The 19,701-nt window shown below is 40.9% G+C and overlaps 1 protein-coding gene across 2 annotated transcripts; it reads left to right on the top strand.

Moving 5' to 3' along the window:
- Positions 1-1,026: 1,026 nt before the first annotated feature.
- Positions 1,027-19,688, top strand: emilin3b (elastin microfibril interfacer 3b). Of its 2 annotated transcripts, XM_080898601.1 has the most exons (6): positions 1,029-2,138; positions 12,870-12,992; positions 15,994-16,274; positions 16,466-16,812; positions 16,953-17,303; positions 17,973-19,688. In XM_080898601.1, the coding sequence occupies exons 1-6, from the start codon at positions 1,954-1,956 to the stop codon at positions 19,116-19,118; spliced, it is 2,433 nt and encodes an 810-aa protein (XP_080754727.1). In that variant the 5' UTR covers positions 1,029-1,953; the 3' UTR covers positions 19,119-19,688. The 2 variants fall into 2 exon arrangements, with proteins under 2 accessions (XP_080754728.1, XP_080754727.1); XM_080898602.1 differs by lacking the exon at positions 12,870-12,992 and having other exon boundaries at positions 1,027-2,138.
- Positions 19,689-19,701: the final 13 nt, after the last annotated feature.

Raw genomic sequence — 19,701 nt, forward strand, 5'->3', positions numbered from 1 at the left:
AAAACAGAATGTAATGATTTGCAAATTTCATAAATCCATATTTTATCCACAACGGAACATAGCGAATGTGTCAAATGTTTAAACTGAGCAACTGTACCATTTTGGAAAAATACTGGCACTTTTTCAATTTGATGGCAGCAACACATCTCAAAGAAGTTGGAACAGACCATGTTTGCTACTATATAGTATCATTATGTTCTTTAAGAGTCTGTAAAAGTCTGGGAATTGAGGAGGCCAGTTGTTTGACTTTTCGGAATATTGTCCCATTCTTGTCGGATCCAGGATTCTAGCTGCTCAACAGTGCTGGATCTTCCTTCTCATATTTTAATTTGATGATGTAGCAAATGTTTTCAATTGGTGAAAGATCTGGACAGCAGGAAGATCATTCAACGCCCGGACTCTGCTTCTAGGAAGCCATGCTGTAGTAATAGATGCAGTATGTGATTTTGCATTGTTTTGTGCCTCTTTCAAGCATTCCATGAAAAAGATGTCTGCATGGGAGCATGTGTTGGTCCTGAACCTTTCAGCATTGATGGTGCCTGTCAATATGTGTAAGCTGCCAATTCTATAGGGAGCCATGTTGCTTACCTGCTTTTAGTTTACCTAAATAGTTGTAAAAATGTTGCAAAATGTTTTTTTCTTTTTAGTACCAATTTTCGAGCTTTTTTTCTACATTCTGCTGCCATCAAAAAGCTCAAAAGTGCTTATTTTTTATTGAATTAAGTTTAGCACAAGTTAGTCTCCTGTTACTAAAGGTTTATGTAATGTAAATCTTTACAACTCACGAAAAAATTATAGAGGACAATCACTCTCACTTATCATAGAAACTGAACTGATTCGATTAAATCCCAGGAAATACTCTTTAGAGACGCAGGCATTTATGCATGAATTCAAGAACCACATGGATGTGCAGTAAGACATAAGTGGGGGGCTGGGACGTGACTCTCAACTGAAGCTGTGGCTGGGATATTTAATGACTGACCGCAGTGAAGCAAGGAGGAGGTCCATTGTGTCCAGATCTACAGCGTCTTAGCTGGCTGCAGCCATAGCCACGCACATGGCACTGCATACTGGGGCTATGCTTTGATGTACAGCCGCTCCCAGAGCAGATGGAGAAAGAAAAGAACTGGGTAAAGAAATAAAATCAGGGGACTGAATACACAACAACTAAAAATGCTTGATGGGGGGTGGGTGAAAAAATTTCAAACAGAATAGGACAGCGGCTTTTTTTTGTTGCTTATTGGAGTCTGCTTTGAAGTGAAGTATCTCCATGTACAACTTTGTATTTTTGTGATGCTGCAATAGAGAGAGAAAGAAGAGCAGGACATCAATTGATATCAGTCAGTCCCCCTCTTTGTGCGAGCCACCGGGCTGGAGTTGGGGTGGGATATGCAAATACAGGCTGTCTGCCTGCCCCTTCAGAGGCAGCAAGAGCAGCACATTGCTGCTTGCACACACACCCTCACTCGTGCAGAGAGCAGATTACTTAGAGGGTCGAGCCTCGGCAGCAGGTTTCCTACACAGTATTTGTGTATATGGAGCTGAAACTTTCCAACAGACAGACTGACACTATCTTCCCTCTTTTCTTTGCTCTCTCTTGCGCTCATCTTTCTTCTTTCGCCTCCTCCAGCACACCTTTGTGTTGTTTTCCTTCCCCTCTCCCTTCCCCCTCCCTCTTCAGTATCATCAGTTTTCCCCCTGCTCCGTCTTGCGTGCTCAGAATTTTGTTAGTGAGCAACCTGAAGATGTACAGGACAAGATGCTGCTGATGCTAGAGCTGTTTGGACTGCACGCCTCCTCCAGGGCCCACTGAAGAAAACAAGACTTTCCATGTGCCAAGGAGCAACACAACACCCAGAGGAGCTAGAGACTACCACTTCTGAACCCCTCTCCTCTTGACAGTTGAATTTTTGAGACTCTGGATTAGCCTTGGAAAAGACTTAGAAAAACAAAATGCGGACCAAGTTGTGCCAGCTAATAGCACAGGTCTTTCTCCTGGGAGTGTTCCTCTCTGTTGTTCACACTAAAGGGACTTTCTATGGAGGCCATGTCAACCCTTTCTATGGAAACAGATACAACCTCTACAAGGCTGGACTCAACCCTCACCACTCACCAAACAAGCCCATGACCCGTCACAAGTAAGTTCTCCACCTTGGACACATAACAGGAACAGATGCATGTTTTATTTGTGTTTCCAAGGTGCAGGGTATTGAATTCTAAAATCATTCCAAGTAGCTGGAGTTCAAGCAGGACCCACCTAATACTGTATTTCCCTCGAGAATCCCATGTCACCAGTGAGTTGCAGAAATATGTTTTTAGTTATGGAATCAGCTTGGTAACAGATCCCTGAATTGACGCTCTGTTTCTGTCTTACTCAAAATCAGCCTCTTTTCTGTGGTTCACACCTAAAACCATCTGTGGCTGGGGATAAACACTATAGTGCAACAACGAAGCAACAGTGAAAACAAAGCCATCATGACGGTCATTATGGTGCAGCGAGGGGGTGCAGAGTTGATGACAAGGGTATTGATTCCTCACAGTCACTGTATGTGTGTGTGGTAAAGGGGTGGGGGGGCAAGGGGGCTCAATTAGGGACAAGATTTATGGTACAGCTGGGCACACACTGTCAGGAGGGAGTGGCACAACTGGCTTCCAGTCGCAGACACTGATTTCAAATGAACTTACCCTGAGTTAAGTAGAAAATTATTTAACTTTTCCAGATTTAACACAAAGGTGAGGGGTGTTCATCTGCTTTTAATTACTGCATGACAGATACATATTGTAAAGATGATACACACATACACACACACAGAAGAGTAACAGTAAGTTATGAACGCTATTGAATGAAGTTCTGAGATGAAACAGACTTGTGGATATATTTTGCCTGATGCCTGATGTTTGGCCCGCAGGGCTCTTTTGGTTTTTCCTCCCTCTTCCTCCCCCCCTTCTCTTTTGCTTGGCTTCCCACAAGAGCATTTATGCTTTTGGACAGCTCCCCAGCTACCTGCTGCTTCACTCAAACTGCCACAGAAGACTGCTGATTGCCCAGCCCCACTTAGTCTGCCATGTATGCTCACCTCCACCCAACATACTGTTCAGCATCCCTCAACCTGAATGCAGTGTCTATATTGAGTCTACACCTTTAACTTATTCACTTAACTCTAAAACTGAATATATTACTTTCATCCCCTTACATTTTGCTCACTATTCGGTTAATCTGAATATTGGATTTTCCCCAGCTATTATTAGATTGCCACTTTTTAAAAAAAAAACTGACCTAATTGACTAACTAAAATAACTTCTTACTTAACACAACTCTTGCAGAAATACATTTATACAATCAGACTCTTGCCCCCCATATATTTTGTACAATTTTATATGGTAAGAACTGGACTTTATCTGTATAAATTGTTTCTAATGGACATTCATCTTGTGTTTCCGGAGGTATTTATTCACCAACATTCATATGCCCTAAAATTCTGAACATAAGTATGCGATTTCAGAGAATTGGCAACACAAATCTATAAATATGACCATTTTGGAGTCACAGGGAGCTGAAGCTTAAATTGCCAAACTCGAATTGGCTCACTAAACAGTAAGCCAATGCAGTTTTTATAATGATTTAAGTGTTCTTATGTACAGCATGGTAGCTATATACCTGTATACCTTCCTTTACTTTTTGACAGCATTGCCAAAGAGGTTTATTTCTTTTTATACAGGCCGTCGTGCCAGATTTCCATCTTACACAACAAGATTAGTTGATTAGCCAGATGTAATAGACTTTCCAGTCAAAACAAATTGATCAATAATGAAATACAGTCAGGAACTGCTTGTTGCTGATAACTGGTAGTATTGCTCCATTTGTTTCTGAGAGTCCAACTATAGTTTTATATAGGAGCTGCAGGCACATCTTAGACACAGTAGCCTCTGGGGACGTGTTGCTGTCAGACCACCACTACAGACATATGAGCTCAGTTGTTGTCAGCCTGACTGGTCAATGGAAATAGACACTTTAAAATAACACGTTATGATGTGTGTGTGTGTGAGTGAGTGAGTGTGTTTATGAATGCCTATTTAAGTGTAACTAAAGGACTTCACCGGAGCGCATTTACATGGTAAATGGCCTGTATTTATATAGCGCTTTACTAGTCCCTAAGGACCCCAAAGCGCTTTACATATCCAGTCATCCACCCATTCACACACTGGTGATGGCAAGCTACATTGTAGCCACAGCCACCCTGGGGCGCACTGACAGAGGCGAGGCTGCCGGACACTGGCGCCACCAGTAGGCAACGGGTGAAGTGTCTTGCCCAAGGACACAACGACCGAGACTGTCCAAGCCGGGGCTCGAACCGGCAACCTTCCGATTACAAGGCGACCTCCCAACTCTTGAGCCACGATCGCCCCGTCTAACTCCTCTTTCTAACTTGACTACACTCACACATTGGCAAAACCTCACTGGATTTTTAGTACGAGACTTAAAAAATTCTCAGCTGTTGGAACACCCCAGACTTTTTGTCTTCATGTTGAATTATTGTCTGTATTTTGGCAGCAAAGCGAGTGATTTGATTTCACAGTCATTCCTTCATTCAGTGCAACCACTTGCTTCTGTAAGAAAAATATATGGCCCTCCAGTGGGTGACTGTGACATCTTAGACAGTTACAGTACTGTACCTGTCACAGCTCTATTGCAAAGAAGCTAATTTTCTTCCAAAGGTTAAACTGTGGCTCAGGAAGGTCAGATTTTGTGATTTATGTTTTTAACAAAAGGTCTGGGAAAGAGGAAAAAATTAGTGAAAGAAATCGCTTTTTGAGTATTTTGGAAGTTCTTTTAGGATTAGCAAAACAATGACTATTTTTCACACATCACCACTGAACAGGTGCCAAGAGTCATACATAGTCATCACTGGGAAATGGGTATTGGATAAATCAAACAGCATCCTGGGAGATGCCACATGTCTTTACCAATCAGATTACAGACATATCTGAGGGCTTTTTCTTTGATGTATGGGACAGAGATCAAGGGGGAAAGGTCAGTAGGTTAGCAGAGGTTAAAGGTTAGAGGTTGCTGTTGTACGTTTATCTTGAATGTCCAGTGGAGAGCAAGAATGGAGCCGGTCTCCTGCTAAGGGTCAAAAAGACCATGCAGCAAACTCCCAAGCTACCTGACACTTTTCTTTTAAAATCCATCTGCCAAAGTACTCAGGTTTATGTAAGAACAGTGAAAAAGATTAGTTGCTTTTTATAAAATATTGAAGGTATTTAATGAGGTTGGATTATGATTCAGTTTGTAGTTAATTGGATAGGGTGTTGATTCTGGTGCGAATTTCCAAATAATTATCCCAAGCAAAGTGTAACTGACAACTTACATCATTAAAGTAAAGCATCTACATTTCAGTGCTTTGTTATTTTTATGCAAAAGTCTTCCAATGAGCCACAGCTGGCATGTACAGGTGTGCTTTAACTTTTTAAGACTAAAAGACATTTACAACAAAAAGTAAAGTTATTGTTCACTTTTGTTTTTAGTCAGCAGATTTAGGCATAAAAACGTCCTGGTTTATAAAAAGATTAGCATTTTGGTAAGAATGCAGTCTGGGTTTTTTTTTTTTTTTTTTTTGCATTTTATAATTTACAGAAATTTGCAGGAAAAAAAGGGCAGAAGGGGAATCAATAAATGGATAGAGTTATACTTGCCGTGTCTCTTGTTTTCAGTCTTTATGCTAAGTCTGGCTGATAGCCTGTGACTCTTACCTTCATACTTGGCTAATACACAGATCAAAAGATCTTCTCATAAAAGCCTCTGAATAAAAAGAGAATAGTTCTATTTTTATTTGCCTGTGAAGAGATTTGTGTTGCAGGTTACATATGAGTGATATTCTGGTCTCTTCAGTGTATCAGGCCTATGTGTAGAGCTAAATAAAGTATCACAGTTACACTGTTTCACTCTTATTGCATACACAATAACCCCTTTTCTTTGTAAATCTAATAATTCTGTTTGAAACCGTTCTTTTCAGAAGCACAGAGAGCTTATTCAAAGTAGATTATGTACTTTGGAAAATGCCTGAGGATAAGTAAAGTTATTTTTTCAGTACATCTACATGTACACAAGCTTATGTTGTTGCTTTTAACAGCTTAATTTCCAAAATGTAAGCATGTGTAGTCACTTGAGTTTAAGCTATGATGACTAGAGCTGGCTTGGAGCTGACCCTGTCTCCAAATGACAAAGTGATCTCTTTGGTCTTAAAGCTGGGAGTAGCATGCCTTTACCTCTAATCATTAGGCATAAGCACAGTTTTAATAATCCCTGGACCATGGGAATTTCAAGACCTGCCAGTTGGCTGGAAATAGGCTTCATTAAAAGCATATATCAAACGAGATGGGCCTTGGAGTTAGACCAATGGTCCTATTAAAGATCATATTTTTTTCTTTATCCATTCCACTCTTCATAAATCTGTCGGACCCAAAAGCAATGGACTCGGGTCAAGCAGTCAGGAGTTCCTACAGGTGAGAGTGTGGTTTGTAATGAGTGAGGTAAGCCCTTTAGTGCCACATGTCAAAACAACTGAGGCAGTATAGGGAAAAGTAAAGAGCCTGACATGATGAGGCAAGGCGGAGGAGCTTTGTGATATATAGAATGAGAGAGAGGGGAAACGTACAACACAGCAAGAGAAACACTGATATGACTAATTAAACATAACCTGTAGTTATAGGAAAATTTATAGGAAAGGGTGAATGAGAGGTGATTTGTTCAGGCCCATCAAACTGTGGAGGTGTAGCCACAACAATACTTTCCAAACACATTCCACATGTGAATTTGAGATGGGAATTCTGCTTTTCTCTTGGGAGGCTATGAAAGGATTTTTAAGCTGAAACGCTATACTTCAAACATTTACAGTGGGACCAGACCAGCAGTCACAAATGCCATACTCCAGTGACACAAAAACAGACAATACTCAGAGTAAGGAGGAGGGAGAGAGACCAGAGAGACAAAGGAAAGTGCAGTTTTCCTGTCGTGGTGAATGGAGATGAAGACTTTTCATACTGATTGAAAAGGAAGAGTGCAAGGTCAGATTAGGTCTGGAGACACATGACATAGTTTACACAAATTCAGTTTGTGTATTCAGTGGGGATTGGGTGGTTCAGTGAATGTGTGGATCAACTGGAGACTTTCAGTTTTGGGTGTTTCCCTGCCTTCTTTTTGCTTTCTTTTGAAAAACATCAATTGTTAGTTTCATATAACACACACAAAAAAAATATTTAGCGTTAAGTAAGTGAAGTTAAATGACTATTACCAAAATAAAGAGATTATTTGGAAGATTAACATTTTCATTCATCCAAAAAGTGATTACTGTGTCATTGATATCCATTTATTGCACCTTACCAACAAAGTAAAAACATACCCTGAGAATTTTCAAAAACTGAAAGTGAAACTTAGTATATTTCCTTTGGGAGCTCTGAGCTCAGGTCTTCTTGCATAAGTCTCGACAGGCTTTGCACATCTGGAATTGGGCAGGTTCTTCCCCTTTTCCTATGAAATTGTTTCAAACACATGTAAACAAGCTAGCTACATGTTTCTCCAGGAACGTTGTTGAGGGTTTGATTTTTTTTTTTTTTTGTTCTGAGGAATTTAAGGACAATCATAGACATCCAGAAACCACCCTTTCATTGTCATGTTGAACGCATGTCTCAGTCTCATGTTGTGTGCACTATCTTCAAAGACATTGCCTCAACTTGAACCGGTCACCCTGTCACTGCTGCTGCGAAACACCCCCAGAGTATGATGATACCACTACCATGCTTCACTGTGGCATGCTTGATAATGGGCAGGGTCTGGAGCTCACCGGGCTCTAAGTTCTGGCTAAATATTTCAGTTTTTGTCATCTCATGTCTGGGAATCTTCCTTTTTCCAGAGTCTTTATGAGTAATTCAGTCTAAATTGATGGGAGAAGGTGCAGAATTATCACATTTACAAAATAAAATAGGAAAATGCACTAGTGTGTAGTCAGTCGTTTCTTACATACATCTTGTCTTTTCAGAGATTGTGCATTTAGAGGCATGACTTCCCTGTGCCAATGCGTCAACCTCACCAACTCATCACTGCAATAAATAGTACTGGTCAATAGGTTATTTACTAGAATACATTTATTAACCCTGTAACCTGAGTTTTTGAGACCTCTGCTTCATCTGTGTGATTTTTTTCACAACAAGTGTTTGAGCAATAAATTGCACAAAAATACTGGATGTAGCAAAATTATACAAATTAAAAACAAATTAATTATTAATGACTTTTTTCAATTTGTCATAACTTTCAATAAACTCACCAGTTTAAAAAATATATATTAACTTTCTGGCAATTATTTAATGTTTTGGGCTTTACAGTGTTGGAGCCACCGTGGTGTCTAACTGCAGCTTCACCTCTACTCTATATTATGATCAGGTGTGTTGCATGTTTGGAAGTGCTATTTGCTTTTAACTATAAGCTTTAAATAAACGCGACTTGACCTAGGTGACTTGTACTGTGTGGTACTTTATGGGCAGCCAACCCTTCTCATCTGTCCCCCACAAGCTCTAAAACAAACACGCCAGAAAGTATTTATACTTTTTAACAGTAGTGACCTTGTACCACACTGGCTGACAGATGAGGCATGGAAAAAGCTCAGAATAGGCTATCACTCCTCTCTCACCTTTTCACTGTTCTGTCTATAGCTCTCTGATCTCATATCATACACATCAGGACTTGGACATTCTTTTTCCCCAAAGTGTCCAGATTAACAGCCTTCTCACAGCTGGGCATCCTCCCACACACAAAAGCAGCCCAAACAAAGTTCTCACCTACTCTGCAGCTGCTGGAAGTGGCTATAATAATAAGAAATGCTAAAGGCAGCGCTCCTGCTCATATACGACCACTTCCACATCGAGGGTTCATATTTTTGGAATAAAGTTTGTGTAGTCTTCTTTTTGCAGAGTTGAGTGGTCTCTGTGGATGTGAGATATAAACCCAAGGTCTTTATTGCTTGATTATGTGTCTATAAAATCTGCACACGTGAGTATGTGTCATTTTCTCAACAGCTGACTGTATTATTGCTTTCAGGCTTTCAAGCTGAAACTTAACATTCGTCTTGTAAAAACAGGTTTTCACACAGCAAAGGCGACCTGCTGCTGACCTGACCGACAGCGCAGCGCAAAGGGACGGGATTTATATCAGCACTCAACTCTGAGTTTCACAAAGCCAGAAACCCCCCTTGTATGGAAGACAGTGAGGATTAAATATCACTCATAGACCCAAATGACACTGACAGAAAAATGACAAAAAAATGTGAAGCAGAAACAGAAAACTGTGGACAGGGAACCATTTCCCCCCCCTCATGTACATCTGGATTGCTGCACTTTTCGCCATGGTGTGAAGTCTGTGGGTTACATCTCACAGCTGTGAAAACGGTCACACACTTACTATTCTCTATATCAGGGGTTTTAAACAGAAGGCCTGGGGACCAAACCAGGCCCAGCGAAGAGTGAAATTCAGCCCACTGGACAGCTTGAGATAATGTGAAAGAATGCATAGATTTCAAACTTTTAACTGTATTTTCACAGGTTTTACAGTTTTTCCAACCAACCCCATTGCCATTCATTCTACTCCAAAATAACTAACAGATAAACAATTTTAATGACAGGAAAGTTCCTTTGTCCCCACTATTAGTGAGTCCACAGTAAATTAACAAAAATATATTATAATTACAGGATAGTAAAATAACCTTTTCTGCAATTTTACATATTTATCATGTAGTTTCACTGGTCGGGATGACTGAAGATCAAAATATGCTGTATGTGGCCCACAATGTAAAATGAGTTTGACATCTATCTATCAGCAACTATCAGCTATCAGCTTTTAAGAGCTACACAGAGACAAGTCTTTAAGCTCCTTGAAGATGTAAGATGAGAAAACTAAAGGCATTAAATTTGATTTATATCACATAATAATACTGAAGCCATTCACTATAGTGCTGAAATATTCAGGTTGACAGTATCTATAGCTTTTCTATACTGCAGAAATCGCTATCAAAATCTTCATGTGACTTTGACAAACACATTTGTACAAGATCTAACTGCTTACGTCTCTCTCTCTCTCTCTCTCTCTCTCTCTCTCTCTCTCTCTCTCTCTCTCTCTCTCTCTTTAAAAAGTCATTTACTTTGGTGCCAAAAACTGTGTATTGTCTGCAATAGATCTCACTGCGAACAGCAGATGACAGCACAGGGAGTGATCAGTTTTAAAGTCCCTCTGGCCTGGTAAAGAAAAGAGCCTGCAGGTGGAGAGGGAGAAGAAAAACAGCATGAAAGCAAATTATTAAGAACAACAGAAATGTTACAGGAGTCCAGCTTTTGAAAAAAAAAAAAAAAAAAACTAGCCAGAAAAGATGATGCAGCATCATTTGTGTTGTCAAATTAAGCTTGCATTTCTTATTTCAATGACCTAATACATTATTCCAGCCAGTTCCCCTTTTTGTTATGCTAAGAAAATCATTTGCACCAAGTAGTAAACTGCATGCGGGAGTTAAAAGTACTTAAAGAACTCCCATCATACCACATCAGTTAAGGTCGTAACTGCCACTTCCTTAACAACCCATGACCTGGCAGCAGGTTGTCAGGCTGGTATGAAAGGAGCTCTGTCATTCTAACTTTTGCCCTCTACCTTCTACTGCTATTAACATATGTCAACACAGGGAGAGTGGTGACACACACACACACACACACACACACGCAGAAAACACTGTCAACACATTTGCAGAAGGACACAGCGGCGCAGTGGTTTCTCACACATTCTAACAGCCTCCCCTCTCTGTTAGCCCTCTGAACCTGTTAACTTGGCATGTAGACCCGCCTCGGCCCCCGTGTCCCTCCCTGCTGCTCCGAACACTTCTATTAGTCCTGAAACAGCTGTGGAGCAATGCTAAGTGCCGCATGTGTTGCTAAATGCTCCCCTCTGAATGTAAGAAATGCTTCACATGTGAGCCTAAAGAGAGCAGATCATCATTTCCTGTGTTGCACAGAGGCCAGGGGAACATTTAGCAGTTGCTATAGCTGCACTGGCTATGAAGAGTGAGAGCGAGTGAGACAGGGAAAGTTCAGTGTGATGTAACAACTGCTCAAAGTTGTTACAGTGAAGTTAGTGCACATCTGAGCACTTCCAGGATTGAAAACAGTCTCCGTGAATGTTTTTGGTGCTCAACTACCCTACGTAACTAAAAGAAGCAAAACAAGCTAAAAGGACTTTCAGTTTTCTTAGTATACTTACATAAAGTACACTATGTAGGCTGTACAGTATACTTATTTGCATGGTTTTCGTGCAGGACTGGACTAGTATTGTATGAAATTGAACATGACACAGTGCATTTGCATATATTTGCAACTTGTAAAGCATGTGAAAAACATGTAAATCTAATTTTAACAATGAAGTTTGGAAGTCATTGCACACAAACATCAAACAACACCACAACACACTCTGGTACAGTCTTTGATGCTGACTGAATATCTTCCTCCTGCTGGGTAAAAATTCATGGGTGGTCTCTCCTCGTCCACTACATTCCCAAATTACATACACCACATGTATTTAAAATAGTTTTTGAATAAAGGAGCTTGTGTTGAAATGTTTGAGCACTTGCTTCCACCAGTGGGAAATTCCTGTAGTTTCAATAAGACTTCCACTTGTGTGGAAGTCCATTGGAAAGTGACTCTTCAACTTCCTTATCCACATCAGTAAATATTTTCTGGATGACTTTAAGGCCTCACTTGCTATTTTCGTCTTAATGAATATAAAAGATGCCGTTTTTGTAAACTGAAGTTCATTTAGCAATTGCACTTCACTGACTGATGAGTGTGCAGCATCCCTCAGCTTTTCAGTCAGAGCTGCTCTTCACCCTTATCATCCTGTTCCAATAAAACAACTTGGCAACAACAACAAAGCTCACTTTAAGCCTTTGCAGCGGGACTTCACTAACCAAGGGGTGTTGCCGAAGTGGCTACCTCATATATACATTTATACACAATCTATGATTCCACACACAACTGAAACACAACTCACTGCCTGGGTATTTGTAGTATACTGCATGCAGCTATACCTGAAAGTAACTGGGAATACAAGTAACTAAAAAATCCATTTAAAATGTCAAAATTAAAAATAAAAAAAATTGAAAAAGAGCAAAGGAATCCCTACTCAGTCCATCTGCAGCTGTAGCTCCTCAATGAAAAGCTCTCTTTGATCTTTTGTTAATATCTATCAGCTAGATCAAAAGCAAACTTTTCTTGTTTTTTTTATTAAAGTGCCAATAAAAAGAGAAAAACACAACAACACGGGCTTATTCATAATCCAAAAGAAGAATGAGCTGTAAAAGATTAAACACAACAAAGCAAAGATTAAAACACTGAGTCAATAGTATCTTACAGAAGGTTTTATGATGCATCTTCATCACTTTCAACACTTTTGATGGAAGAAATAGCTTTCTGTTAAATTTTGCCTGTTACACTCCAACAGTTTTAATTATACACAATAAAACAGATTCCTCTTGACCTCAATACACTGAGAGTTTGCAGTTACAGCTTTACTTTTTCTGGCATGTTTTGTATCTTAAAGTGGCTATAGTTTTAGCCGTTTAAGTCTACTGTATACTGCCCTGTTGAATTAACAGTGCTGCTGCTGAACCACATTTGTAAATTCACATTTAGTTATAGTACTTGTCTCTGCAGTGGTTGCTGTTCTACGAAATCTAAATAGGTTTTACTTTAACACACGTCAGTGTGATGGACACAGAGCAAAACAGGGGCTGTTGGCATCTTATTGGTGCTAGCATTGTAACATCCCTCTGCTCTCCCCACAGAAACCACTGCGCCCATGTGGTTCAGAGAAACATCACATGCATCATGCAGGATGGAGTGGCAACCTACGTGAAGGCTGAGTATACCACCAAGTGTATCTGGGGTCAGAAATGTCCTGTTGTGATGTGAGTCAATCAAACGAAGTAATACAATGCTGCAGATGTTTTACAGTTCAGTCTGCGCCTTAGGAGTTTGGTAATGATGTTTAAATATGTCGTTCTTTCTTTATATTTGGCAAACTGCAGCACAATGTAGAACATACTCTACATCAATACTGCCCTCTAGTGTTATATATTACCCTTATTAATGCACATCTGCGATACTGCTGATAACTTTTTATTTATTTTGCTAAATAAAATAAAATGCAGGGACGTCTGTGTTACCAATTCTGTCTCTGTGCATGGAAATGATTAAGATCTGTTTTTTATTTATTAAGAATTCTGGAAAGCTGTTGTTCTGCGTTCTTATTATTTGTTGAAAACATGAGAAAGTAAGGCATAAGAAAAAAACATTTTAACTTGGCTTTAACTTGTTCTTAGGCAGATGTACCTTTCTGCTATCTGCTCTCAAAGTGTTGTCTAGTAAGTTTCTCTTCATACAGGGAGTGCAGAATTATTAGGCAAGTTGTATTTTTGAGGAATAATTTTATTATTGAACAACAACCATGTTTTCAATGAACCCAAAAAACTCATTAATATCAAAGCTGCATATTTTTGGAATTAGTTTTTAGTTTATTTTTAGTTTTAGCTATTTTAGGGGGATATCTGTGTGTGCAGGTGACTATTACTTAACAAAAAACAAATATATACCCATTTCAATTATTTATTTTTACCAGTGACACCAATATAACATCTCCACATTCACAAATATACATTTCTGACATTCAAAAACAAAACAAAAACAAATCAGCGACCAATATAGCCACCTTTCTTTCCAAGGACACTCAAAAGCAAGGCAAGGCAAGGCAAGTTTATTTGTATAGCACAATTCAACAACAAGGTGATTCAAAGTGCTTTACAGAGACATTAGAAACAAAAACAAATAAAAAGCATGATTTAAAATTGATTAAAACAAGCAAACAAACAAACAAACTAATTAACAAACAAACAAACAAACAAACAAAACAGTATATAAAATCAAAACAGATAAAATCAGTAGTTAAAATGTTAGTTTTGAAATTTAAGCTTAAAAGTGTGGAATTGGTGCTTTATTCAAATGCAGCTGAGAACAGGTGAGTCTTCAACCTGGATTTAAATAAACTGAGTGTTTCAGCTGATCTGAGGCTTTCTGGGAGTTTGTTCCAAATATAAGGAGAATAAAAGCTGAATGCAGCTTCTCCGTGTCTGGTTCTGACTCTGGGAACTGATAAAAGACCGGATCCAGATGACCTGAGGGATCTGGAAGGTTCATACTGGGTCAGGAGGTCACTGATGTATTTTGGTCCTAAACCATTCAGAGCTTTATAGACCAGCATCAGAACTTTAAAAGCCTGCCATCCATGGATTCTGTCAGTGTTTTGATCTGTTCACCATCAACATTGTGTGCAGCAGCAACCACAGCCTCCCAGACACTGTTCAGAGAGGTGTACTGTTTTCCCTCCTTGTAAATCTCACATTTGATGATGGACCACAGGTTCTCAATGGGGTTCAGATCAGGTGAACAAGGAGGCCATGTCATTAGTTTTTCTTCTTTTATACCCTTTCTTGCCAGCCACGCTGTGGAGTACTTGGACGCGTGTGATGGAGCATTGTCCTGCATGAAGATCATGTTTTTCTTGAAGGATGCAGACTTCTTCCTGTACCACTGCTTGAAGAAGGTGTCTTCCAGAAACTGGCAGTAGGACTGGGAGTTGAGCTTGACTCCATCCTCAACCCGAAAAGGCCCCACAAGCTCATCTTTGATGATACCAGCCCAAACCAGTACTCCACCTCCACCTTGCTGGCGTCTGAGTCGGACTGGAGCTCTCTGCCCTTTACCAATCCAGCCACGGGCCCATCCATCTGGCCCATCAAGACTCACTCTCATTTCATCAGTCCATAAAACCTTAGAAAAATCAGTCTTGAGATATTTCTTGGCCCAGTCTTGACGTTTCAGCTTGTGTGTCTTGTTCAGTGGTGGTCGTCTTTCAGCCTTTCTTACCTTTGCCATGTCTCTGAGTATTACACACCTTGTGCTTTTGGGCACTCCAGTGATGTTGCAGCTCTGAAATATGGCCAAACTGGTGGCAAGTGGCATCTTGGCGGCTGCACGCTTGACTTTTCTCAGTTCATGGGCAGTTATTTTGCGCCTTGGTTTTTCCACACGCTTCTTGCGACCCTGTTGACTATTTTGAATGAAACGCTTGATTGTTCGATGATCACGTTTCAGAAGCTTTGCAGTTTTGAGACTGCTGCATCCCTCTGCAAGATAGCTCACTATTTTTGACTTTTCTGTGCCTGTCAAGTCCTTCTTTTGACCCATTTTGCCAAAGGAAAGGAAGTTGCCTAATAATTATGCACACCTGATATAGGGTGTTGATGTCATTAGACCACACCCCTTCTCATTACAGAGATGCACATCACCTAATATGCTTAATTGGTAGTAGGCTTTCGAGCCTATACAGCTTGGAGTAAGACAACATGCATGAAGAGGATGATGTGGACAAAATACTCATTTGCCTAATAATTCTGCACTCCCTGTATACCATTCGAAAGACACAATGGGAACAAGAGTGGATTTTCTGTGTGTGTGTGTGTGTGTGTGTGTGTGTGTGTGTGTGTGTGTGTGTGTGTGTGTGTGTGTGTGTGTGTGTGTGTGTGTGTAAAGAGAGACTTTGATTCACAATGGATAGAAAATTCAGCTTAAACTAAATAACAATGAAGTTGGGTGCTAACCCAGGTCCAATCCCCTGATGCCATCATTTACACCACGATTATCTTAATCTCTTAATCTTCCTCTAATCCCTGTCTAATCTCATAGTGAACAACTAAATCCTGTTATTTCTGCTCAGCGCCATCTTTCCATCCTGTATTTGTGCTCATGATTGATGAAAACAAAAGTACTTCTAACAGTAAAACCTGATATATTTCACTCATAACATTTGCTTAATCACTTATTGTAAGCACATTTATATCACATTTCCTTTAGGTATAGGACATTCTACAAGCCAAAATACAAGGTTGGTTTTAAAACAGTGACCGAGCTCGAGTGGAAATGTTGTCCCGGCTATTCTGGAGAAAACTGTTACGATGGACCCACGTCACATCCAGATATTGCAATGCCACCTTTCAAGGGTGCAGCTCTTCCCCATCGCCCAAGTGTGAAGGGCTTCCCCCATGGCCCTAGACCTCCTATTGAGCATAAGCCTGGAGGAGGCCAGCTGGAGCCAGGAAAACCCTTCCCTGGTATACCCACAGGACAGACAAATGGTGAGAAGAGGTTCCAATTTGTTTATTGTAAAGTCTTGGAGTATTAAATTAACGACTGTCATTAACTCTGCAATGTTTTTGAATGTTTGCGCATTATTCTGTAATTGAAACCACTTATTTCCCTCATATTTGACATATTTATGAATATCTCTAAAACGTTCCCTTTTCTGTGATTTGCCTTCAAAATACAGGCAACAAATATGGCATTTCAGGTGTAACTGGTGAGCGCTTGGACCGCATCGAAGAGGACCTGCGTCGCCTTACCCAGGGTCTAGACACTCTTAATGGGGTGGTGACTGGCCTTGAGGACCGACTACGCACATCACTCCGCGAAGACACCAATAAAATTCTGGTGTCCTTGCTACCGAACACACCTCGTGCGCCCGACTCTGCTGTGGGATTTGGGCTGATCCCAGATGGGACTCATGATGGGTTGGATGGAGCAGGAGGCTTTACTGGATTTGGGGATTTAGCAGGGAGAGTGACAGAAGTTAGGGATGAGCTGCGGGCCAAGACTCATATTCTAGAGGAGATTCAGGTACTGTGCCATAATGCCTGCTGATCGATCATTTGATACATTGTTTTTCATAGTTGAAACAAATAATGCCTCATTTCTTTTTTTTATTCCTTCAATAAATATTCAATTTTGTCTCTGATCTGACTTCTGTTCATCTTTAGGGGATGGTCTTGGGTCATGATGGCCAGCTGAAGAAACTGTTGGAAGGAGCTATAGGCAGGCCCATCCCTGGCCCTGACACCAGATCTCTTCTGGACGAACTCTTAGATATCAAGCTGGCAGATATAAGGGGTGATATCCTGGATGGCTTTGAGCGCCGTCTGACGAGCCTCGAGAAGCACTGTGATCAGAAGATCGGGGAGGTGCAGAGGGAGTGCCACAGGGAGCACATGGATGGCCAACAACAGATGCAGCAATCTCTGGATGGCAGAGAAACTGGACTCAGGGAGGAGTTGGGTTCTTTGCAAGCTCAGATTCAGGGTCTAACACTCACTGAGAGCTGCTGCGGACAGGTATGACATAAGTGGGGTTGTAATATAACAATATAACAGCAATAAACTAATCAGTAATCTGCTTATTAATTGAAATCCCGAATAATTCTGGTGCTTTATCCATACATATGAAATTGAAAAGTTTTTGTTTTCCAAATGTTTAGGCTAAGCTTTATCTCCTGACAGTTGCTGAAACCTTATTGCATTATTGCAAATTTTGACGCTCAAAGAAAAATTTCCCAAAACACCAGTCTGAGGATTAGGGCCACCGAACAAAAGTTGGGGACATCTTTTTTTCTTCTTTTCCAGAATTCTGAAATTAAAGTCAGAATTCTGACTTTAATCTCAGATTCCTGAGAAAAGATTAAAAAAAGGAGAAAAATAATAACTAATTATTAAATGCAGAGTGGTGAAAAGAGTGCTTCTCCACTCTATGTTCGAAGCCCCACCTTAGAGATGGCTCCATATGTGCTAAAAAGCCAGTGTTTCCCTCTCAGACCTTTGAAACACACTATACTGAAATGTTATTATGGAGATTTGTTGAAAGGTACTAAAAATATCTTGGCTGCTCCAAATCCAGCTCTGAAATCCAGAAAGGGTCACATCACTAAATTGTAATAATTTATGAGTGCAGTTTGTTAGGCCATGACATGGTTTACACAACAACTAATGAGTTATTGATTGTTGCAGGTGAGCAGTCTGTCTCATCGTGTGTTGCTGCTGGAGGAGTCGGTTAAAGGTTTTACGGAGTCACAAAGGCAGCTCCAGACCGCATTTAATGACCAAACCATCCACATAGACACCCTGATTGAGACTCGACTGGTGGACATAGAGGGCCGAATAAATGCCACAAGTGGTAGTTTTGACGGGGTTGAAGGGTTTCCTGGTGGTCTGGATGGTTTCAAGACTCTGTTTGAGGACAAGCTGAAGACCCTGGAGGAGAAAGTGTCTGTGGCCGTGGAGGAGCTGAGTAACGCCACAGCCCCGGCTCTTCTGGAAGGGCAGGTGGTCCCTGCACTGGAGACCGAGATTGAGTCGGTGAGGAGGAGAGTTGAAGGAGATCTGGATGGAATTCAAAAACAGTTAAAACACCTGGAGCTCCTCTGTACCACCTCTTGCCCACCCTCGACGCCACCAGCGGGAGGTGTCAGCGGCACTCAAGTAGAGGACGAGTGCAAAGAGATGGAAAAGAAGATGACAAACCGTCTGGACTCTCACTCTAACCAGCTGGATCGCTTAAACAACACCCTTCAGAACATGCTCTTCCGGATTGCCCAGGAGGAAACAGAAGGGTCTATCCAAGGAGAGATCACACTGCTAAAGGTCAACATCAACTCTGTGAACCGCACTCTGAAGGGCCTAAAGGACTCTCTTAGCTTTATTGCAAGTGAAGTGGGACATGCTAATTCCACATGGGAACAAAGAGAGCACCAACTCGTCAACCAAGTGCAAGGAATCACCAAACTCATGGGCCACCAAGCCTCCCTCCTTGGAGCTGGGGAGAGGCGACTGGTCCAGCTGAAAGGGGAGCTAATGGCATTGAAGAGACAGCTGGCCGGGGAACTACGGGGCTGCCACAGCACAGCAATAGAAGTGCAGAAAGAGGTAAAGGATGTCGATAGCAGGGTGACCCAGGTAGAGGGCCAGTGCAGCAACCTGAGCGAGCTGGCGGATCACCTGGAACGGATCCGGGCGGAGCTTGAGAGACACTCTGACTCCTACCTGTCCCAAGTAAACGGTACCTTGGCAATCCATGCAGAACAGCTAGCTGAGCTGAAAGATGACATCAAAGACTGCAAGGCCAAGGATGCTGCCAACCACAAAGGAGACCAGTAGCATTTCAGCTACAGAATCTATAAAAAAAATTAAGACTTAAGTGTGGTTTTTATTAGCCTTCATTTGCTTCTGTCTCCTGTCTTTTAAACCCACTCTGCACAGATGCAAATTAACCAAACTAGTGAAAGTCATTTCCCTGTGAGCTTCTCATCCCAGTTCCTCCAGATGTCCTGGGCGTTTAGTTGAGTCATCTGGAAAGAGAAGAGGACAACGCAGAATACAAAGACACGCCTACGGTTGTATAGCTGGGCGATATTTTCTCTCAAGGTTTTATTCTAGAGGGCATTTCTCTGATCATGATTGTTTTGTTTAGACATTTTACCTGTTTAACTTATATGAAGTGACTGGATTGTTGTGATATTAAACTGTTTGCATTAAAAAAAAATACAGCAAAACACAGTGCTGCTATGGGTTTTTGCTGAGAAGCACACTCAACAACCTCTGTGTGGACACTTGCCTTGTTTTTTCTGTTGTTGTTTAAAAAAAATACTGTATGTCAACTTGGTGCTATTTGCATTTTTGTAAACCTTTGTTTGTTTTACACGTTTAAAAATGCCTTATACAAATATATCTCTGCTTTGTC

The sequence above is a fragment of the Rhamphochromis sp. 'chilingali' genome (assembly GCF_963969265.1).
Source record: "Rhamphochromis sp. 'chilingali' genome assembly, chromosome: 12".
Taxonomy (NCBI): Eukaryota; Metazoa; Chordata; class Actinopteri; order Cichliformes; family Cichlidae; genus Rhamphochromis; species Rhamphochromis sp. 'chilingali'.